General features: G+C 47.5%; 1 protein-coding gene across 4 annotated transcripts in view; it reads left to right on the forward strand.

Annotated features, from left to right (window-relative positions):
- The window catches only part of VEPH1 (ventricular zone expressed PH domain containing 1), a 51551-nt gene that overhangs the window by 18368 nt on the left and 9856 nt on the right, over positions 1-23327 (forward strand). For all 4 annotated transcript variants that reach the window (XM_065747858.1, XM_065747855.1, XM_065747857.1 and 1 more), the window contains 7 exons: positions 1049-1215; positions 2709-2918; positions 7764-7984; positions 12197-12406; positions 13123-13517; positions 17699-17838; positions 20248-20382. In XM_065747858.1, the coding sequence (XP_065603930.1) occupies positions 1049-1215; positions 2709-2918; positions 7764-7984; positions 12197-12406; positions 13123-13517; positions 17699-17838; positions 20248-20382 (1478 nt within the window). The remainder of the gene's footprint in view (positions 1-1048; positions 1216-2708; positions 2919-7763; positions 7985-12196; positions 12407-13122; positions 13518-17698; positions 17839-20247; positions 20383-23327) is intronic.

The following is a 23327-nucleotide window of genomic DNA, read 5'->3' on the forward strand; positions in this document are numbered from 1 at the left end:
AGAGGACCCCTGAAAGGCTCTGCCTGGATGTTTTTGGAGCCCACAATGAACTGCATTTCAGTTACTTGGCTCAGGGGTGTTGTAAGGCAGTGCCTTGGGCTGCTCTTCACGTGTCTGGCACGCGTGTGGTGTGGTCAGGCTTAACACATCGGTCCTCTTTCTGCCACCCGGGACCTGACCTGCTTCTCTTGCAAAATTACAGGGCTTGGTTTTAAGTGGGAGAAAAAGCAGCAGGCCAGAGTGCTAGTTCCTATTGGAAAGCAAATTCAAGGAGAATTTAAGGGCTCGCAAGCGTGTACAAAAAGAAGCCATACTACACTGCAATAGGCAGATGTTTTCCATATGTTGTTCAAGTGAGACTTAAATATATTGAGGCAGGCATGTACGGCAATGTGAAGTTATATATTTTGGTATGAGTCCGGGCTTCAAGCTGAATTATGCACAGACATCTTAAGAAAATGTGTGAGAGAGGGCTTTGCATGTCTGTGTCTGTCTGCCGTTGACTTTCTCTGGCTCCTTTCTATTCCTGGAAATGGCATCCTTAACCATTTATGTTCAAACATACTGTTGTGTGCATTTAGCTCTCTTAATGACCAATTATTCTTTCCATATGCTGCTTATTTAATTTGAAAGTCTGAATCTCAGCGAAGGAGAAATACAGCTTTTACGTGCTTTTTAGCCTTTTTTTTTTTTAATTGATTTAAATCATAAGTGTTGAGTGTGGGACTCCATGGAGTGTGATCCAAATCTGAAAGCTCATCAGCAGCCCTCTCACGGAATTGCATTGGGAACAAGAATTATAATCAATAGGAAATAACTTTATACCCGTTCTCTGTTACACCTGCAGTGATTTGCTCTATTTGGGCCATGCCCTGGGCTCCCTGGCCCAGTCTAGTTTCCCCCACTGAATTTCACACCTCCAGGGTTCTGTGCCTATGACTCCTAAAAGCTGCTGCCTCCAGGTGGATGCAAACCCTCCAGGCCTCTCCCCAGCTCCGCGGCACTGCTGTGCAGTAATGCACCATGCTCTCCTCTGCTTCGTTGGCAGGGAACTCACTGCTGCTGCGTGTGCTGCCCGCCCTGTACGAGAAGCAGCCACGACCCATGGCGTGCCACCTTCCCGAGCTGCTGGCACTGATGGGCCACCTGCAGCCAGCCGAGCAGCACCACCTCCTGCGGCTGCTCCAGCTCGCGGCGCGGAGGAAAGAGCTCAGGGTAAGGCTGCGTGTGGATGAGCTGCTCAGTGTTGCACCTCCTTTCAGGGCTTTATTTGTTTCAGATGACTTGGCAAGGCCTGGCTGCAGTCGGAGTCCCACACCGCACACAACGGTGCTTTCCTGCGATTTGCTGATGTGTTTCTTTAATTCCGTTCTTTAATTCCATTCCAAATCCTCCATCCGATCATGAAGAGAACATAATAAACGTTGTGGTCCGGCAGTTGTTGTTATAAACCAGGGCTGTGTTCTACTTTTTTGGCTCTTCCTCTGTCAGCTGAGTTGTAATTCCCATCGCTACATTTCTATTAGAAGTGTATGAACGTATCAAGGAAAACTGGATTGAGGTAGGAACTGATTAAGAGTGAACTGGAGATTAATTAAGGCAATAGGTACTGTGCTTTTAAAGTGGCACGACACTGACAGCACTCAGCTCATTCAAATAAGACAAAGATTTATAAATTTCTTAAATCTATAAAACCTTTGGAAAAGAAAGATCAGCAGTGGTTAATTCCTTCGGATAGCCAAGGAAGTTTTATCATAATGCACTGAAATAGAGCAGACTTTGGAAACGAGACCCAAGAGCCCTGCGTGGTCACAGTGGGGCTCCCAGACCCGGTGTGTCTGAGGTCACCGTGTGTCCTGGCTGGGGCCTAGGGGCTGCTGCCCCGTTGGAATGTTGGTGTCTGAACCAAGAGATGCACAAAGGAGAGTACGGAACCCACTTACAGGCCTTGGGAAGTTGGTGGAAAGTCTCACCAGTCTGTTCTGAAATACATTTTATGCACATCCATTGGTTTCCCTGACCCAGAGATGTATCAGTACACATGTAGACGTGAAGTAGTGTAGATGTAAAAGAATCCTTTAGTAGACAGTTGAATCTGCTCTGTGCTCCATCCTGCTTGTAAGATGCTTTAAGGTCCAGACTCTCAGCCTCTTGAAAATTGTGTTGTTACAAGGAATGCCAGCTTGCCCGCAGCACTTTCTGTGCAGCAAGGAGCTGGCCTTTATTTTTAGCTCTGTGCCCACTATTAACCTTGTCATGTTGTTTAGTTCCTAGAGGAAAGAAAACATTCTTTTGCTAGTACTTTAATTTACTGTATCGTTAGGGATGACTAAGGCCTATGCTGTTTTAATCCTTTAAGTATAGAGCAGGCCTAAAGGGAGGGAAATGTTTGGTGAGGGGGCTGGTTTTTTTTTTTTCTTTTCTTTCTTTTTTTTTAACATTTGAGGATTTTCTTACTTATGGATGCATAACTGTAATATTTCAAGGCTACAGCTTACCCTTATTCCATATGTTGAGCTGAACTTCTGTTGACCTCAGCAAATAGCTATGTGCAGAGGTCAGTGAGGGTGAAAAGCTGTTCTACTGAATCAAAGTCTGACACTCTGTTTCTAACCCTCGAAAGTACACTACATCTTTTGGTTGGATGCATTCACCATTCACAAACATATTCACCATTCTTTCTGTTTTTTTTTTCATTATTTTAATAGGTGCTGAAAGAGTGTATTCCGTGTCTGTTGGGACACATAAGAGACCCCAACCATAGTGACATTATCCTAAACATACTGATAGAAGTATCTGGCTACGACCCAACAGCCTTGGCTGGTTTTCTTCCAGAGCTAAAAGAAATTGGTGAGAGTTTCCCACATTTGATTGGGCAAACGGCGAAGATCTTTGGAGCTGTTGGTCACACTGATGAGGTGAGCTGGAAAACCAAAGGAATGGGCTCAACGCATGTGTGTTTCTTTGTTTGCTGGCTTCTTTGGTTAAACTTTGTACTGAATATTCTGGTGAATCAGAGCACTCTACCGGAGATATCTCCACAGTTTGTAAGATGACAGTATGTCTAATACTGTCTAATACCATTATGGCTCAGAGAGCAAGTAGGTCTCCTAATTAACTGTGCATCCATTCTCTGTGTGAATGCATTCTATTTCTACAGTCCTTTATGGAATGGCTAAAGCTCCTGTTTGATAAATGCACACAATTGTCATTATCCCAGCAACTTAGCTCAGTCAGATTGCAGTATCTGCAATAAGAGAAACAAAAGGCAAAGAAAAGGAAAAGAAATATTTTGCAACCCCTTGGTATGATACTGGATTTGAAATGCATATAGCCTTCAGGAACGCTGTAATCGTGCGATGAAATATGAACTTCCTAATATCATGTAATCCAGCTATTTTGGATTTGTAGCCAGAGTTAATTGAATACTTCTGACGAATGTCTTTATAATGAAAGTGCCCAGCAGCAGTGCTGGGCTCAACCTCATCACAGGAACATCTCCACGTGAACTCGGTTTGGGGTTTGACCTCATGGGAACCCTGTGCTGTAAAATGATTGTCAGCAGCAAACTCCTAAACGCAGTTTCATAAAACAGAGTAATGAATTTGCAGTGGACTTCTTGCTTCTGTCTTTCACTGATAGCAGTAGATGTTTTCCTTCTGCCTCAACTCACAGATCTGTGAAGGCAGAACTCATGCTCTTAAATCAGAGAGTTTTGGCTAAATAAGTTAAACTTTTATGGCTGTGATAGAACTTGGCTATTCAGGCAGAAAATGAGTGGTATGTAATAAAATGGACTGTTTGTGGAGTGTGACACTGATGCGTGCCACGCAGTGACCTGGATAATTAATTTCAGCAGAGCTGAATCCTGCCGACCCCTGGACTTTGTGATCTTTGCACCAAATCAACAGGAGTTTGTCTCCATAAAGGCTAGAGGACACAGTCCTGTATGTAGACTGGGCTCAGTCACTCTCTTCAAGGTTTTAAAGACTTCACCTGGAGGTGGGGGTCCTGCTGGGGGCTCACTGTTATCTGATCAAAGTTACTGAGTCAATGCTGGGTAAAGCTTTTTCTGAGCCAGTCCTCTGGTTGTCCTTCCTTCTTCCACGGGAAGTTTTGGAGGGACCAGGGTGGAAAAATGGTATTGTTCTGCTCTGCGGGGGAAAACCCTCCACATACTTCTGCCCTCAGGGTGGCAGTTCTGTTTACAGCTGATCAGATGCAGAAAGCAGTGAGCTCTTGGCAATGATAGTGGTCATCAAAGGGTGTCCAGAGAAGATAATACAGGTCATGTCTCTGTTCTGCAGAACACTTGTTTGCAATATCTACAGAAGCCCATGTTTGCAATTTCTACAGATCCTGTGCTTTATATTCATTTAACGGGACATTTGCATTGTAGGAATTAAAAGCACTCTTGTTTTGGCCTTGTGAATCTTGTTTCTCTTGATGTGGGCATCAGGGTAACAGAAGAGCCCATCTGCCATTGCACACTGAGCCCAATGGAAGGTGCTGTCGTCTTCTTGTTAACCTGCATCTCCCCAGTAAAACCGACCTGTGAGAACTGCAGCGGGCCATGTTTCTTCCTGGATTCAGCACTTCTCTCCTATGTTGATCCCTTGCTTTGAGCACATGCATGTAGCCTCGTGTGGCCAAACCTGCATGGAACAACTGACCTCCTGTCTTCCTCCTGTCAGCGCCCAGTGCCTGCCATGATGTCCCATGTTGTGGTACTACTTGAGAAGCTGCAGGCTCACAGCTGAGCAGTGGGCTGCATTCAGCTGGTCTGTGCCACCAGTGCTTGCTGGGAGAGATGGGCATGTGCTGCAGTGATGCCCAGGAGATCTTTCACTCCATATATCAAAATCATTTCTAAAAGCAACATGCAAAGGATGTCAGAGGTGAACTCCCCAACATGAGAAGAATGGCCCTTCTTGTTCTCTTGGTTTGCTTTCGACAGTGATGCCCAAAACTGGAGGATCTGCCTGCAATTAGATAGGCAGAAACACATCTGGCATCATGAAAGCTGGACCGGCCTTAAAGGTTCAGCTGATAAAACTGAGTGCACCACAAGAAAGTATTGAAGCTCTTCTCTGACTTAAGCGGAACTGCTCGGTTCCAGGCATCACTGCTGCCAGATAGCTTATGTAGGTCGGGTCCAGCAGGGTGTGTGAGCAGCAGAGCACTCCCAGAGGGCTGTTCCCTATGCCAGACACCATGGTTGTGCCTTCTGGAACACCTCTGCTGCTCCAGTGACAGTGCTACGGATGTGAGCCCCCACCAGCAGCCCCTTCCCAGCCGAGCAAAGAGAGTGAGGAATGAAACGATAACGGTAGGGCTGGAATTTTATTTGTTGATATTTGATTTCCCTGGAAGGTTCACTTGGTGGAAAGAAGTGGCAAGGATTGAGGATTGGCCCTTCGTGGTATACACTGCAAAAACAAGCAGGGGTCTGATGGGTGAAACTGAAATCAGACCTTGTTCCTTGGCCTTAATTTGTGCACAGCAGAACCCCACCTCAGGGCATAGGTCACCTGGGTGTTTCAGCTTCATTCTTCCAGTAAGTGTGTGTTTTGAACCAACTGGAAGCTGGAGTTCCTTCTGCCATCCCTGTGATCTCTTTGGCAGTCTCCCGAGCCCGGTTTTCAGGTACAGCAGAGTGCTTGGCCACACCTCACCAAATGGTTTGGATCCTCACCTCCCAGCAGACAGAGCACCGTAAAACATGAGAGATGTCTGCGATAAAACACGACGGAACCAGAAAACACCCACTGCTGCATCAACAATGGGCTCTGTATGCCCGAACAGCCTTTCCCAATGTTTTCCTGGATAAAAAAATCGTGGCGGAGATAATGGCTGCTTTCATGTCGAGCTGTTTTGCCGTGACTCTGTTTTGTTTAACGGTTACACATGACATGAGAGGCGGGGTTTATTGTTCTTTCAGCTCGCTCCAGGCGAGCAGCAGCGTTGCAGCGGCTGGAGGCGCTCCAGCTGGATCAAAGCGACACGACAACGGTCAGAACTTCTCTTCCAGTTACGTCTGCTGCACAGTTTGTTTAGGAAACAGAAACGTGTTTTAAATGTTAATTGAGCCCGTGTTTATCTCTTGGAGGGAGGAATGTCTTCCAAATAAGCTGGGGAATATTTACCCACAAGTCAGCCTCCTTCGAGCCATTGAGAGACAGGCTCCACCGCCGCGCCCAGCCCACCCCGTGGTACCTGCACTCATTCTGCGTGGGGCTGAGGGGCAGCAGCTCCTCTGATGGCTGCACCATTCCTCTCTGCCATGACGTGGGGCAGCCACTCGCCTTTTGTTTGGAGCACGTTGACTTTTTCTCACTCGCAGCACTCAGGCGACGTCCTGCCAAAGTCTCCCGTGTACTTTTATGGCCGTGCTGTACTTGGAACCCAACCTTCAGCAGTGTTTTCTCTCCTGTTACACGATCCCAGAAGAATTTGGAGTTTCTTCTGAAATCCGAGGCAATAGTGCTCTTGCCCTGCAGCGTAGGGAGGTTGCATGTGACATGCTGCTTCCCCTCCTTAGCTGCTAATGCTTGGTAAGAAGTTGAGAACGTTTTATTTTCCTGAAGTGCCTTTGCTTGCCTTTGGCACAGGTTCTAACAGAAAGACTTCTCCCAGTTTCTGTAAAGATCTGCTGGGTTGGAGAGGGTTTGCTCCAGGCCCGTGCTCTGCTGTCCCACTGGATCTGATATGAGCTGCTCAGCTGCTTCTCCCTCTGCTGCTTCTGCCACTCAGCTCTTCTTAGGACTGTGGAGCCCCATATGCTTAGGACAATTATAAAACACACAGAAACCCCCGTGCATTTCTTTACCTTCAGGGTTTGTATTTTAGGATGAGAACTTGCCCATGTGCATACAGAAATAGCTGGAATTGGATTTGTGTGCTCTTGCCAAGCAGAGATAAGGTATCTTTGTTAGAAAATATCTGTGCTTTTTTAGATTGGGATCTGAAGCAGCCCCTTTCATCCTAATTGGCAGGGGATGTGATCTTGTGGATAAACTGCCCGGCAGTGCTTTGGCTGCAGTGGGCATATCAGACTGCAATGTGTGGCATGACTGATAGAGCCGCCAGGCAGCAGCTCACTTTCTTTCTTACTTTCATCTTACAACAAAATCTCATTTTAAACTGAACTGAGGTGTTAGTCTCATCTGAGCGTTGCGCTGCAGCGCAAGGAGAGCTGCTGTGATGCTCACACCCCCCCCCCCCACCAGCCTGGGAGGGCTGCAGTGGTCCCCAGCACACTGCATCACGGAGCCCTGCTGGGGCTGACAGCACTGCTACGTGTGTCAACACCCCAGGGATCCAGAAGGGAAGCAGTGATCAGGAAACACATTTGCAGCCTGGAAAAGGAGAGTCTGGCTGCTGGCTGTGTGCTCGTCACAGCTGCTGCCATGCTTGGAGCTGGCTGTGACTGCCTGGTTGCTCTTGAGTGCCTGCAGCTGCAGAGGGGAACGTGGGCAAAGCAGAGACCTGGACACGAGCCCGCTCGTGCAATGGGGCCACAACAAAGACACCAAGATGGAACCAGCCATGAGCTGTGCAGCACAGCCCTGAGCGCTGGGTCTGCTCCCTGCTCAGCTCGGGGCACGTGAGCACAGTGTGTGCCCCCCCTTGGCCTCGTGGGGTACCACTGTTCCCTAACGGCAGTGCTTTCATCAGCAGCATGCACACAGCCCACCTCGCACAAGCAAACATTGAAATCATTCGTTCAGAGTTGTTTCTTTCTGTCCCCTTGTGTTATCCAGGAGCAAGCCAGGAAGTGCCTGATGTATCTGGTGAACCAGCTGGCCAACATGGAGCACTCTTTTCACCACATCCTTTTGCTGGAAATTAAGAGTCTCACCGACACGTTCTCCGGCATCTTGGGCACCCAGAGCAGGGACATCTACCGCATGAGCAACAGCTTCACTGCCATTGCCAAGCTCCTGGTGCGACAGCTGGGGAGCAGCAGCGTGCCGGCAGCCAGGTAGAGCTGGTGGGTGTGACAGAGGGCTGTGCGAGGCACTGGCAGCAACTGGGAGCTGCTACGTTGCTATTTTGAAATGGATCTTGATATTCCTTGTGGGTTTATGCTCTCAGCTGTTGGATTGCATTGGTTACAGGGTCAGGTCAGTGTGCAAACTCACCCTTACAGCTAACGGGCAGCACCTCTGCTTGTGGAAGCAACTCGAGGCATGTGTTATGTGTGTGGCTGTAGGGACGATCCCCAGGTACCTGCAGTGCCACATGGAGCAGCCTCTGCACATCACACAGCAGCAGCTCTCATTGGCACTGGGAACAAAGGGGCTCTTCAAGTCTGAGCTCTTCCAAAAGCACAGGAAGAAAGCTGCGTCCCAGATCAGTAGACATGGACAATCTGCAAAGATTCTGTTAAAAATAAACCAGTGAAGTCAGGCTGCACAACTGTCATCGGGTTTACTCTGGAAGATAACCACTGAGGCTGAGAAGAACAATGACTGGCACAGCTCTGTGCCAAGGGTTTGCTAAAGAACTCTGAGCAAATATCCCTAGCTCTTACCCAGCCATTATAGCAATCAGCTTCTCCAAATCTGTGTCCTAAGAGTAAAGCATGTGGAGTGCTGCTGTGTTTGTCACAGTAAGGATGCAGGTGTTACTGAGATATCTGGTAGTAATCGCTTTTAATCAGGGAGAGACTTATCATGAGCATTGCATATACTGGCATAGGTCAGGGGGGCACAAAGGGATAGTAATGCTGTGATGTAAAACGTAACAGATGTCAGAAAACTCATAACCACAAAGGTCAGTCTTGGAGACAGGCATGGGGCCGGAGCCAAAACAGCAAGATCATTGGAGGAACGACTAATTGGTGTCCTGGAGAGGTAGAAATGGGAGGGGAGAGGAGCTCTGCTGGAGCCGCTCATTTCTCAGGGCAGACTTCACCTGGAGGCCGAGATCTGCTGAGACAGAGCCCTCCAAACTGCTTCTGGGAAACGTTCCTCTGAGGACAGTGAAAAAGCTTAAGGGGATGTAAGGAAGTGATGTGTGCACGTCGAAGTAGTGGGGTTCTGGGACAAGAGAGCTGCAGGTCATCACAGGGAACAAGAGCAGACGTGTCATGGGTTGTGGGAGCTGCCACGCAGCAGGATGGGAGCTGGGGCTTCCGTAGCAAAGCACAAGGATTATGCCTGCTGCCCAGGATTGGTCACTTGATTTATAGTAGAAAAATAATATTATTTGCTAAAATGCCGTGATTCTCCTGTGCCTTATTATCTTCTGCACCTATCGGTTGTGCAAAGCACAGGAAAAGGATTTTGTTCAAATGTTATTGCCCTGTTTCTCTACTAAGCACCTCTTTGTTAAGGACTTGTTTTGCTGGAGAGTAGAAGCTGCCTGGTGTGTGTGTGTGTGGCTACAGATGCAAAATACTTCACTGAGTGTGGAGTTGGGGAAGGAGAGGGGAGGGCAGAGTTGTGTCTGTGTGGAAGGAAATTAAAATACAATTTCAGGCCTGTATCAAGCGTAGCATCAGCTAACTCAGACCAGAGCAAGTACTAAGCAGCAAATTAAGGCTAAAATGAGGGGTCTCCGCTGATTTGCACAGAGCTGTTCTGATTTGTGCTGATGGGAGTGATCCATGGGCTGACATGGCAATCCGTGCCGGCTGCAGTACTGCTGCAGTGCTGTAAGGAGCAGCAACACGGAGCATTTGTGCTGTGGAAGGAAATAGGGGTTTTAAAATGGTGTGGCTGGATTGTAAGCATTCCTTCCAGAACCGTGTGTTTACATAAGAAGAAACTGATTTCTTTGGAATGACTGCTTGCTTGGAGTTGTTTGACACCGGGAATTTTACATGCATTTAGCAGGGAGTGTAATTAAAGCCATGTGATGCTCTACTGCAAGTTGTTCCATCTCAGAGGGGCTTTTGAAGAACACATACAGAGTCTTAATGGGCAGATCCAACCAACAAGTGTAGCACAGTCAATTAAATCAGCCCTTCTGGTGTTGAAGAGAACAATCCTCAGCCCCCATGAGCACTGTGAATGGCCATGTATCTGATGTGCAGGAGGATGCAGGCTGCAGCCACACGTAGCACCTCGGCCTCCACCATTATTATGGTTTCTGGCAATATTTGAAGCCCCTGATTGCTTCCTCCCTGTGAGTGGAGGCAGGCTCTGAGCTGCAGCCCCTCCTTGCCTGCCCCATGCCATCCCCCTCTGCCTTCAAAGCTGCCTGTTGATGTGTCACAAGGACCTGTACTCCATCCACCCCTGCTGCTTCCCATCAGAGCTGGATCTGGAAGACATCCCATCCGGGTGTATTTTTAGTGATTTCTATTTGTGGGCACTTTAGGCATGGGGTGGGTGATGTTGATAATAGAGTCAGTCTGGAGAGATGCTCTTTGAATCAGTACATAGCTCTTGGCTTGTGGAGCTGTGTAGTTAGGTGACTTTCTAAAGCTGTCTGAAGAGAACCTAAAAGCAGTGGAACAATGAGGAGCACGACAGCATGGAGGGTTTTCCAAGCAAGGTCCCTGTGACCCACGATAGGTCAGTGCATCCTTTTCCTCTTGAAACCAGTCCGAGCTCTGGTGTAAGCTGATCCCACTCCAGCAACCTCAGCAATGTACCGAATGCAGTCTGCCAAGATTTCAAACAATAGTTTATTTTACTGTTGCTTCGAGGGGAGGCCGGCAGGAAGGGCTGCCAGCATCCCGTTGGGCACAGGGCAGGGGCTTCCTGCACACTTCTCCTGGGGTGCCATGCAGAGCTGGTACGTGTGAGAGAGCAAGAGGTTGCTGGGGATCCTGGTACCAGCCAGGTCAGGGCCGAGGTGGGATGTGAGGTCCAGTGATGAGCTCTGTAATTATTAACCTACGGTTTTGTTGACGCCTCTCTTTAGTGGAAGTGTTCTCTTGTGCTTCCTTCACAAAACCATCAGGGCTTAACTGGAGAATGCTGGAAAGAAAGATGCTGTTATGAAAGCCTGCTCTTACTTCCAGCCACCGTCAAGGCTTGCTGGCTTGGCTCCGTCTTTCACAAAGCCATCAGTTCATCCATCCTCACTTGGGGCTTTATGTACACAAATGTATGTGCAAGATTTCTTTGGTGCTCAGCAGCAACAGCAAGAGCAGTGTTGAGAGAGCTGCAGGGGTGGTAGCTTTCAGATGGATTAAATCTTAAGATATAGAATTGGAAGAGTTGGAAGGGACCTTAAACGGTCCTGTAATCCAACTCCCAATCTTGTGCTGCGTCTCCAGAAGGATTTCTTAGCAAAGATCATACTGTAGTTCTTTATTACAATATTTTGTTCCAAAAATGCTCTGCGGTGCTAATGTGTTATTGCCTGAATTAAAAACAAAACGGGACAAAACTTGCTAAGTCCCCTGGGAGATATCCTGAGCTGCCTTTATCGAAGCAAATAGCGCGTTCTGTGATACAGTACTCGCAGTTGTTTTCTTCAAACATGATTTCTTTCCACAACTGCTGATTTGCAGTGTTAGGGACTTGTTAAGGGGCTTCCCAGCTGTGAGCATGACTTGTTGAGATGCTATTGCTTTGAAAATGGTGTGTTAAAATCCTCGTTTGTGGCTTTTCTACATCCACATTTCACGGGTTGCACCATTCAGATGTTTGCTCCAGAGGAGGAGAAGGAAGCAAGGGGGACCAGAAGCAACACGAGCTCATTTCAGAGCTCTGGGTAAAGTTATTGAGAACTTCTCCTGATCCCATTTCTTTCCACATGATGAGTTCCAAAACATGTTTTTCTTACTCAGAGTGTATTAAGTTAGTACCAACTGCATGTGCTTTCGTCAAATTGTTAAAACCACAGGCTGCTATAAACCCTGCAATTAGCTCTGCTCTTCGTTTATGGAAATGAAGTCAGAAGTCACTGTTCAGCAAGACTGAAGGCATGGTTTAAGTTCAGCTGAAAAACTTCTCCCAATGGGACTATCAGGAAAAGAGGTTTTTAACTTGTGCAGATTCAGCGTGCACTTTCTGATCCGACTTGTCAGAGATGTTCAGCATTTCTGATCCATCTGCCAGAGATGTTGATCTGGAAGATGTTTCTGAAAATGATTAATCAAGCTCTAGGCAAATCTCTGCTGAAACGTAATTATTCCCCCCGGAGCATAACATGGGTCGAGGGTGGAAATGCAGCATCGGCATCACGAGGAGCAAAATGCACTGGAGCTCAACCTCTGCTTTTGCTTCCCCAGGACAGAAAATGACACTGACAAGGAACCTCCTGGACCACTGGGTGATTTAAAATCTGTTGTGAGTGGAAATGAGGAAGATGAAAAGCTTCAGGTGAAAATACAGGCTTTTGAAGAGAAAATAAATATTGACACCAGTACCCCTGGCTCAGTGAGAAGATACAGCTTAGGCCAGGTTTCTAAAGAAGAAAGGAAGGATATGAGATTTAACAGGTATGGTTCTATTAAATGCACGAGTGGTTTCAGGAATATCAGTTTTGTAATGAAACATTATCCAGATATTGAGAAATGGATCCATGATACCTGTGGGCATTGTAAGGAGTTCGAACCAAGTCTCGTATCCATGAATTTAAAGGCTGGCAAAAAATTTCCAATTTCTTCGTTGACTCTTTTCTGCACTCTAAAACAGCAGGGAGGATGGAAAGTGCTCATAGATGACTGTGGAAAGGAAGGTATGGACATGCATCGCTCTGTGCGTGCTTCCAGGCACTTCCCTTCCAGCCTCCTTGTTCTTTATGGAGACCTTAGCTCTGCGGTCAGTGTACAGGTGCAGATAACACAGAAGTGAAGGCTGAGTCGTGGTTCAGGTTTGGTTCAGTTAAATTGCTGTTGGATGGCATCTTTATGACGTGATCAATAAAGCATATGCTGCAGTGCTGGGGTTATAAGACCCTTGCAGATAGTTTTGATTGGCTCCTTCTATGGCATGCAGATGTTGTGATATACGTTTAGGACCTTGTTTCATTTGCTTATTAAAACTGGCTTGCATTTGCTTTTGAAATGTGTATTTATGGAAGGTATTTCCCTTGGCTAAGCTAGCCCTGTGCTCTCAGAAGAGCACATGTTCAAATGAATCCTTTCTCATTGCTCACCACATTGTTCTCTGCTGTACCTCCATCCCAAAACATTTCTCCCTAATTGCATTCCAGGTCCAAGAGCCTGGCTTTGCACGCAGTCCGCATGAAGGGGGTGAGCGCAGAGAGCGGGCAAGACGAGGAGAATGGCAGCATAACTGCTGGGATCTCCTTCACCGAGATCTACATCAGACAAGAAAATGACAAGTTGCCTTTTAGTGTTGATGCTGAAGAAATGCAACTGGGAAATTCCTTGGTTTCACACCAAAGTGTCGATTGCACAGAACTGGAAGGTTCTCCAGTGCCTGCAGAAGAGGAGGCCCAGGAAGGAAGTGTGGAGGTGGGGAAGGGTCCTGCAGAGTGCCATGACAAGCTCTACCTACACTTGAAGGAAAACCTGGGTAAAGTGAAAGCATATGTCATGGAGATGGGGAGGAGGATTCCTGTCCCTGATCATTGTGTTATTGAAGGTAAGAGGCCTGAGCCTTTCTGGTTATGGCAGCTTTAACACAACAGTGTTAAACAATCTGCCTGTAGCAAAGGGTTGGAACTATATGATCCAAAAGGTCCCTTCCAACCCAAACCATAACATGATCCTATGAGTAGCACACAACTGAACGAGCACATGGCCTGTGACAGCACGAGCAGTGGTGCTGGGCCGCCACATTCTGACCTCAAAAATACTGCTTGGAAGCAACAGCGTAACGCCCTGGCACTTCAGCTTGGGCTGGCTCCTACCTCACCATTGTCTTCTTTAATGATTCCTGCTTTCACTGCGGGAGGATATTTGCCTTGATGTGTGAGAGAGCTGGTTTGGTGTGGCTGGGTTGCAGTGTGCTGATGCTGTCCTTGATGCTCCTCGAGGAAAGTGCTGTAGGTTGGGCTGTAATCCTCTTGCTCACACTGAACACTGTTGGTAACTGTGACACAAGGAGGTGTGCATCAAACCTGCTGCTGGTGCCTGTGAGTACTTTGCATTCCAGCCCTTCGTGGGCTTCGTTGACTGTAGAGAGTGACTCAAATTAATTTCGAGTCTCTTACATCAAATTAGAAGGTGGCATTTTAACTTCTGTCAAATATCTCCCCAGCTGTTTGCTTACTTCTTCTGTGGACCATGAGTTAACAAGTCTCCACTCATAAAAGAGACGTCGCTATTTATCACAAAAGCTTATGATTCTGCAGGAATTTCTAAAGAAGGGCAAAAACGCCGTGTCCGCTGTCTGAAATTGTTATTGTTATCAATGAAACTTTCGTTTCATAGATTCACAATGGAAACGTGTGAGGGAGCATTCTGGCTGGGAGTGATGTAGGCTGCAACCTTGCGTTAATCAAACACAATACACTGAATATTTTTTAAATATATTGCTCCATTTCCTTTCTGAAGTAGCTATTATGATATGTTCTAAGCATGTGACTATTTCAAAATTCATTCAAACTCTTGTAATTTCCTGGAAATCCACATCTAGCATTCTTAGGGAAATTCCTTGAGTAGGGGCACATGTGCGGAACAGGAGATTTATGTGACTCATTGTAAATATGCTGAAAGAAATGTCTAGCTCCTTACACAGGGGACAGCTTTGTTCATATTTCAGATATTACACAAACCACTCCATCTAAAACCTGGCAGATAATGGGCTTGTACAATCCCTACGTGCTATAAAGGCTCATTCAAATGTATCTGCTTCACTTTCGAAGTAAAATGTTTAGAAAATATGAACACGTACCTAAATATGCACAGTTGGCTGATGTTGGCTGTGTAGGAATTTGTTGATCTGGAAATGCAGTACATCAAAGAGAGAAAATATACAGTATAGGCAGTTCAGAGCAGTGTGGCATTGTGAAAGAGTGTTTTCAGGAAGCAGTGACGGTCTGTGCTGTGATGAAATAGTGCTGCAGTTGGCAAATACTGGGGAGTGCAGATCTCCCAAACACCACTTTGCCTGCCATGCTTTTCCTGGCTCAGTCAATGTCAGTTGTAAGAATTCCTAATTAACGGCAGGCTGAATTCTGTTCACTTAAGAACCATGCTTGGGCTTCTAGTACTGTCTGCCACCATGGTGAGTTCCTCAGTGCTCAGCCTGGACGCCATCCCCCAAAGCATTGCCTGGGGCAGGAGATGCTCATGTGCTTTTGGAAAGGCACAGAATTGGTGTATGGAGCCCCTGCCAGGTAGGGATACCAATACCAAGGGCTTCCACGAGACACTGGGAGACACTGAAGGCTTTCCAGATATGGTGTAACTGAACATTCTCTGTGGGCTGGAAAGCAAATGGAGCAAAGAAGAATTATTAAGAAAAACAGATATGTCACGATGACATTGTGAAGTGATTGTCTACACTGATTACATTCTGAATCCTGAACGACAAAGCAGACCTGTATGAGGAGTGTGAGGATCATCAGAGCCCCTAAATGCAGGAGACTGAACTGACCAGGGACTGCACAGTCCAGAAAAGAGCCAGCTGACAGGGCTCTGTAAATCACAGATGACAGAAGATTTACTGGGAGTGGTGGCTCGCTGTCTGTCCTAATATGTGTATGAGAGAAGACGTAATGAAGTTGTCAGGAAGTGAATTCAACATATACAAAACAGGTGCCTCTCACCACATAATTAGCTGCATGTAATGTCATGGCAGAACTGATTGCTGCAGTGCATTAATTATACTGAGAGGGTAGCTACTTTCACAAGTGATTAGGTAAATTCCTGGCCTAGAGCCATTCAGAGGTTATCAAAATAATCCTTCCCCTGATGGTTGTAGGGAACTTCCAAAAAGACTTCAGGAATCCTGGTTGGGTGTAGGCAAGGCTTTGGGTTCATCACAGCTGAAGAAGGGTTGATGTCCCCTCAACTGTTCTGGCTCTTCCACATCCATCTGTTAGTTTAACACAAGGATTTACTGCCTCTGAACCTTGCCTTGCTGCAGCCTGCAGCCCTAGAAATGGGTCAGGAAGAAGGCATGTGCACCTATATAAATCCTTTTACTTTAGGTTGCTTCAGTCTGGGGCTGATGGTCTGGTTCAATTCCTGCTTGGTTTGAACCAGAAATTTGCATCTCTGCTGTGCTTTAAACAACTCGAGACATTCATGTTCTTCACTTTCAACCTCTTCAACCTGTGGACCTTTTCCATGTAAAATGCTTTGATTTCCACGGATCAAAGCAGTTTTCGTCACCCCGTATATTTCCAGGTGGTTTGTCATCCTGTATCTCGCTGGTACCTCTGGGATCCTGCTGATGGCAGCAGCCTGCAGCCATGCAGCTATAATTTCTTGGGCTCTCCCCACTTGTGTTGCTGCTTTTCAGCATGCACTGGGCAGGACCTCACCAAGACGTCACCATCAACACCTAGCGTTCAGTGCTAAGTGAGCCACTGGAAAGCAACATGTGCATACAAGATAGTGGATTGGCACATCTCTGCCTCAGAAGAGCAGAGAGCAGTGCGACCCAGTGCATCATCCAGTTCTTAGGTGCTGGTTGCAGGGAAGCAGGTTGCAGCCCACTGGTCCCGGATCTGGTTGTTGTTAAGCACTCTGTTGTGCAGAGGGGTAATTGGTACCATACGATGGAGGTGATGGAAAAGCTCACAGCTCCCCTGCAGCGCCTGCACCGCAGCCCGGTGCTTCTGCACTGATTGGGAGCAGATGCAGCTCTGGTGGGGCCACGGGGCCTTGGGGGCTGCCAGGGCTTTGCTCTGCTGAGCTAGAGAAATGCCTGTGGGGATTTTATCCCACAGAACTGCTATGAACACTCGGATTCAACCCAAATGTGGGGTGAACGGTGAAAATAAGTGCGAATGTGAGGGACTGCACTCGTGCTCATGGGATCTGCACAAAAGGCCCCAGGGCAGTGGGTAGCTCAGCAGGAGGGTAGACATGCTCGTGGCCATGCAGACCTCCAGTGGGCCAACCTCTGGATGCCATTAACCCAGCAGTAAGAGCCTCCCACTGGGGTTTACTATCCCTCCTGCAGAAACCCCATCCCGGCCCCAGGCAGTGGTGAGCAGCCCTCCGTGCAGGTGCTGAGCAGAGGGACCCCAACCCCAGGTGCATCACGACCCCGACAGTGGAGGGAAGGAAGGTGAAGAATTGTATATAGTTGAGCAAATCTGTGTGTGCCCAAATGTGGCTTTTGTCATTCAGATCTGAGCTCTGTTCTGACGGTGCTGTAGGGCTGCCCAGTGCTCATCAGCGTTGTGCCATCTGCATGACAAAACAAACCCAAACTGAAGGGAAAAGGAAACTGAGGAAACTGAAAACGGTTGAAAACTTAAGTTAGACGAGTTGTACTCATTTCTTCTTCTCCAGTTCCATGTCAGTGGGTGGGTTTGATGGGTTTGATTCCAGCTGGGAAGTTGATGAGAATACTTACTTTCCTACTAACAGATTTCACTTAATAGCACAAGATTACCACTGTAACTCAAATAATGTCTGGATTGTTCCCAGAGGCAGTGAGTTACCTACCCACACCTAGAGAGCTGGAGTGAGCAACAACAGCAGCTCTGCTGACACACGCTCCTGCTCACATTCTTTACCCCTGGCACAGACACTGAGCACTGCGTGCACTGCAGCCATCCCCAGGTGGGACAGTGCCCAGCTAGGGGGCAGCTACACCTCTGGTACAGAGCCAGCTTTCATATTCTTTTCATTTACTTTCAGATACCGTGAGAAGCTGTGTAGCAAAGCTGTTCTTCAGCTGTCCCCTGAAGGGCCACTACTGCCTGTACAGCAAGTCCAGCTTCACTCTGCTCAGCCCGCAGCCTCTGCTGTGGATCCACATCATGTTCCTCTTCCAGCAGGTATGTGCAGGGCACCAGCAGCACCACTCTGATGCTGTGCTTGGAGCAGTGTTAAAAGGGTTGATCTGTTGGGATGTGCTCCTAACCTGCTGGGGGAGCTTTTGTGACCTGGGTGATTGCTCACCACTGAGGGTACGTTATTACAGGTGGAAGTGGTTTTGCAGTTTGTTAAGGATTTCTACTGATTATTACAAATTCAAACTTTCTGTAGAAATTGCAAACCCTAAAAAGCACACTGAGGGTCCAAACCTTGTTGCTTCAAATGAAGCTTGCTGCAAGTCCCAGGTGCTGTCCTCCCACCCTGCAAATGAATAGGGGAAACGCAGTGGGTTGGTATGGGAGCAGAATCAACTCAGGCACTGTAGGTGAGGTTCAAGGGGCAGCACCCTCCAGGATTGTTTCTAAAATGGAATTTTTGTCTGAGCAGGATTTGAAAATCAGATCAGCACTGTTCTCCACTGTTACCAACCCAAAGCTGCTGTCTTGCTTTTCACAGTGTTTCAAATACAGCCCATTATTTGGACATAGATGGAATTTCCTAATAGGTCACAAATGGTGTGAAATGGTAAAACAATGCCTTGCATTCACAGTTTAGGATGAGCTTATTGTAAAACAACTGGGTTCATTTCTTTTTTAACCTACGTAGAGTTGACCATTGCCATTCACCCCACCCTACTGCACCCTCTGAAATACAAAGGATTTATCTGGAATGTGGGGCTCAAGCGGTGAGTGATGCTGTGAAGTTCACAGGTCAGCTCACTCCTCCCTCTGTTTGTTCCTAAAAAATAAGAACAGGAATGGTTTGGAAAAATAGTGCAGTGTGGCTGTGATGCACGGGCAACAGACAACAGGACGGAGAGGTCGGAGGAAAGGGAGGAGGAAAGGGCAGTGGCAGCACCAGGAATGGGGAGGCAATATGGAAGGGGAAAGCAAAGGCAGTGAGTGACTCCGTAAATGAAAACCTGATGGGAGAGTTTGAACAGAACCCGGAGAGATTAAATGAATTGTGTTCCGAATTTGGCGTAAGAAATGTTTATGGTGTGTTAATAATGATTTGCATGGAAGACTGGTGATTCAAACAGCTTTCAGCAGAGTTGTCACAGGGCCACAGACGACTAATTCACAATTTCTGCAGATTTCCACACTGGTCACCACGTTTCTGTTCATTGTTTGTCAGTCACACTGTGTTCTGCAGCGGTAGAAGCAAGAAGCAGTTTTTCTCTCAGGTCTCCAGTACAGCTCCTCAATTTTAAGGCTCTGCTTTTTATTGAATTTCAGAAATTTTAATGGGTAGCTGTATCATGTTTCAAACCCCTCAGATGGAAGTTGTGTAACTCATGTACTGCTGTTTTCTTGGCTGGGCAGCTCTCGGTCAGAGGGAAGGGCAGCACATTTCAGTGCAGAGCTGACTGTCAGACAGAAGAATGATAACTAACAAAAGGAAGAAAATGAGAATACGGGTCTCCAATACAGGAGGTGCTTGATTCCTTGGATTCAGCCATTAAAATCATCCTGTACTGCCGCAGGTCTTGGGGTTGGTTTCCCCCATTGGTGTGCAGTGTCACACCATGCCCAGCCCTCCCCAGCCCCCAGCACCCCTATGGCAGCCCCTCAGAGACAGGCCAAGCCCCAGCTATTGAGCTGCAGGCTCCTTGTGCCCAGTGGCAGCCCCAGGCATTTTGTTTCTCAGCTCTACTTTGGGCAGAGTGATCCAGCTGGGCTGCATGTGTTGTGCAATCCACCATTAGAAGTGTGGAACATTGGATTCGGTTGTATGCTCTTAACTTGGCTCCAGCATGCAAATGCATTTTCTATTTACAAGAACACATTGTAGATATAGCGGAGGAATAATGCTAAGCTCTCATAACCACTCCTTTAATGTTGGCTTTGCATGCAGTTCATACAGTGAAGAACCTAATAGCACTGCAACATTAGAATATTTCAAGGCAGTGTTAGGTCACATCCCGGTCCGTTGGAGCAGGTGGCCTTGGAGCTAACAGCATGTCCCCCTGTCTGCTCAGTGCAATGGAGAGCAGTGCTGGTGGGCTCAGTTGAATGGCACCTCCCAGAAAGATGCCCATTGCTGAGACACACAACTCAATAGACTCAGTAGACTAGTGTTTGCATGCCAGCACTGCATGCAGACTGCGACGTGTAGTAATAGCCAATCTACAACAAGACAAGGATCTTAGAGACACATGATGTACAAGGAAAAAAACCTAGAAGCAAGCGAAACCTGAGGGGATTCATCTAATTGTGTGTGTGTAGGTCCATTGTAACTCCTCAAAGAGAAATGAACTAGTTGCTGCTTACCTGCATGGCTGCCCCAGTGTGAGAAAAGAACAAGATGCCGTTGGCTAATGGCCAAGCCAAAAATGCTCAAAATGAGGTTTCCAACTTTTTCCTCAGAGCCTGTTTGCGGAACCTTTGTCAATACAGAGTGGTCCTGTGCAAGTCCTCAAGGCTCTGTGGGAGAAGACACAGCTCAAGGGGACGCACAGCTTTGAAACTGCCATGATCCAGTCTACATTCCCACACCAGAAGGTAAGCGTGTGTTTCCTCTGAAAGAAAAAAAAGCTTTTAAAACATCTCTAACGAGTTTTTGCTGAGTTCCAGTTGTGAAAAACAAGCCCTTTTCCTTCTTCCCCTTCCATCCATCTAAAGCTCTGCAAATTAGGAAGTCTGGGGACGTGGTGGAGTCACCATCCCTGGAGGAATTCAAGAAACACTTAGATGTTGTACTGAGGGATGTAGTTTAGTGGGAAATGTTGGTGATGGATGGATAGTGGGCGGTTGGGCTGGAGGATCTGAGAGCTCTTTTCCAACCCTGGTGATTCTATGATTCTAAGTCCTTGGAAATCAGGGTTTAGACCCAATCCAGCCGCCAGTGACAGCAATTGCTTCTGTCTACTGGGTTAATTGAAAACTGATCAGTACGTGAACAGTTTTTGCAGTGCAGCATTTCCACACAAGCAATAGCAGCCTTGGCCTGAAGTCGTGTGCGGGAGCTGACCAGTGGGTTTCTGGGCCAGGGTCTCACTCTCATGCCAAGCCTCCTGCTGGCTCAGCATATGGTGATTCCTAAAGCGTGCTTCTGGCTGCCCTCATTCAGACAGTGCTCAGCTCACCAGCGCTGTTTTCATCCTCTGCAGAAGGTTTGCAGTGTTATTTCATTCTGTGCTTTGAAGGGTGCCCAGGCTTGCTCTGCAGCCCTTCCGATGTGCTTTGTGTGGATTGTTCCCAAAGTGATGAAGAATAGTGATGCTGCATATGGATTTTTTCCTGCTCACAGTTTAAAAGTCTGGATTCAAAGTAGCTGCCATCACAGGCTGCTTGGCAGCCGCTGGGAAACTTGCCTCCTTAAGCACAGATTTGGCTTTTATGAAGATGATCACTTGCACATGCACCGCTGGTTACCCCCACCAGTTTAAAAGATTACTCTTTCAAAGCTGTTTACTGTTTCCAGGATTCCAGGGAATGCTATTTCAAAGCTATTAATCAGGCTTCTTGGAAAAGGATGCTATAGGATTGTGAAACAATTATCTATTCATCCCCGAACATCTCCATCCAGTGAAATGGGATGAAATGCACTGTCAAACATGGTTTTACAGCACTCTCTTTCTGGACGTTTGAGGCATAAACATGTCTGGGTGAATAAGATTAATTTGCAAAAGTTACGGGTGGCTTGAAAACAGGAGTTTCATTAGAAACACCTTCTGAACCCCCAAGCTCATGTTGCATGGAGGGGGGAGCAGTGGGTCACAGCTTATGGGCCATTTGGACATAGGCTCAGCAGAACCTCCACTTGGTCTGACAACTGCATCACGTGCTCCCATTCTGAAAAATGACTGTGAATGTGATTAGTGCCCAGCGCCGATTGCACAATGCTGCTGCTGTCAGAGAGGCATTCGGCCTGATTGGGGAACTCCCGTTGCTGCACGACAGGAAGAGTTATCTCTCGGTTCCCAAAGTAGTGGGGCTGGAAAATGAGATACTGATCTTCACTGACGTAGAGAACGAGGCGTGGACGGGCAGCGGGAGCTCCGGAAGCCGCAGCTTATGGGAAGTCCTCTGGAGCTGAGCGCAGTGCATCCGAGAGGGGAAAGACTCAAACTCCATCACTGCTCCCCACAGCGTGCTGCTGCACCTCTGCTTTTATTTCACATAGAACACAGAATCTGAATTTGGGTTCAGTGACGTTTCTGTTGAGCAACTGAAAGAAGTTCAACGGAGCTTTCAGGGAGCGTGACCAGGGCCTGCTGGATGGAAGGAGGGTTTCTCATACCCTTACCTGCCCAGAACCTGACGTTTTGATGTCAGAAGTCCTTCCTGTCACCAATGGACTCCAAGCATAGCGAATGATTTGATGAAACGATTGCTGCTGTTGATCTTACTCTTCCAGGAGCGCAGAAAGCAGATTTCTGGATGTTTCCCTTTGAAACGTTTTGCAGTCTCTTGGTGATGTTTGGAATCTGCTGCAGAATGAACGCCGTGTTCTCTACCCAAACTCTGCAGCCCGTGTTACAGCACTGTCTGAACAGCCATGCCAGAACCAGGGACGCTGCTGCTGCAGCCAGCGGGAGCCCAGCAAAGCCAATGCCACAACCTCTGCTCCGCTACAAATCAACGCAGACTGTTCCTGGATGTATATTTGAAAGAGTGTTGCAAACCAGGAGCAAAATCTATTGCGTCAGTGATTTATCCCGACGTAAATTCTGAGAAATATTGTCAGCTTTACCTCGCTGCCAGAACCCGGATCTGGGCCAACCCATGCGTGCAAGGGATTGCAGCGAATGCCTTGCAGCAAGAATGCCCGTATTGCTGGGCAGTGGTGGCCCACAATGGGATTGTGCCACAAAAAATATTGATTCAACACAGCTTAAAACGTGCCGGGAGTAAAGTGCTTCCAGATGTGCATCCCTACAGATCTCCGTTCCGTTGCCTCATCAATCTCTACCCGAGTGTGCACAGCTGCAGCATAACAGCTGGGCTGGTTGTGGCTGTGCTGCTTGTGGCTGTGTTGGTTGTGGCTGCGCTGGTTGTGGTTGTGGCTGTGCAGAGTGCATTGTGTGCTGTGGCAGAGCAGCTGTGTGATTCCCTCTGAGAGCCTCTTGCTGAGCTGCTTTGTGAGAGAATAATTCACGTTTGTAAGCCACCGTTGGCTCTGTCCTTCTCCCCTCTTTGTTTGCTTTCTCCCTCTGCTCAGCAGAATGAGGTGCCATGTTCTCACAGTGCGGTCACCGACGTTTCCCAGTGACAGAGGGCAGGATGGGATGCATCTCTCCTCTCCAATTAGGCCTTTTCCCTGTGCTTCAGCTCCTAAAATCAGCTCTTTGTTTCAGCATACAAGGAATACAGAGTGGAAAATGACAACGGCTGCCTCAGTATTCCCCCAAAATCTGCCTCTTTCACATGGCTCATTGCAGATGCTGGAAGGTTTCCCATCCTGGCCTTGCTGTTCAGCTCAGTCCTTGCAGTGCCCTGCACAG

Source organism: Cyrtonyx montezumae, unplaced genomic scaffold, assembly GCF_038088225.1.
Source record: "Cyrtonyx montezumae isolate F1298 unplaced genomic scaffold, pur_monq_1.0 scaffold_5, whole genome shotgun sequence".
Taxonomy (NCBI): domain Eukaryota; kingdom Metazoa; phylum Chordata; class Aves; order Galliformes; family Odontophoridae; genus Cyrtonyx; species Cyrtonyx montezumae.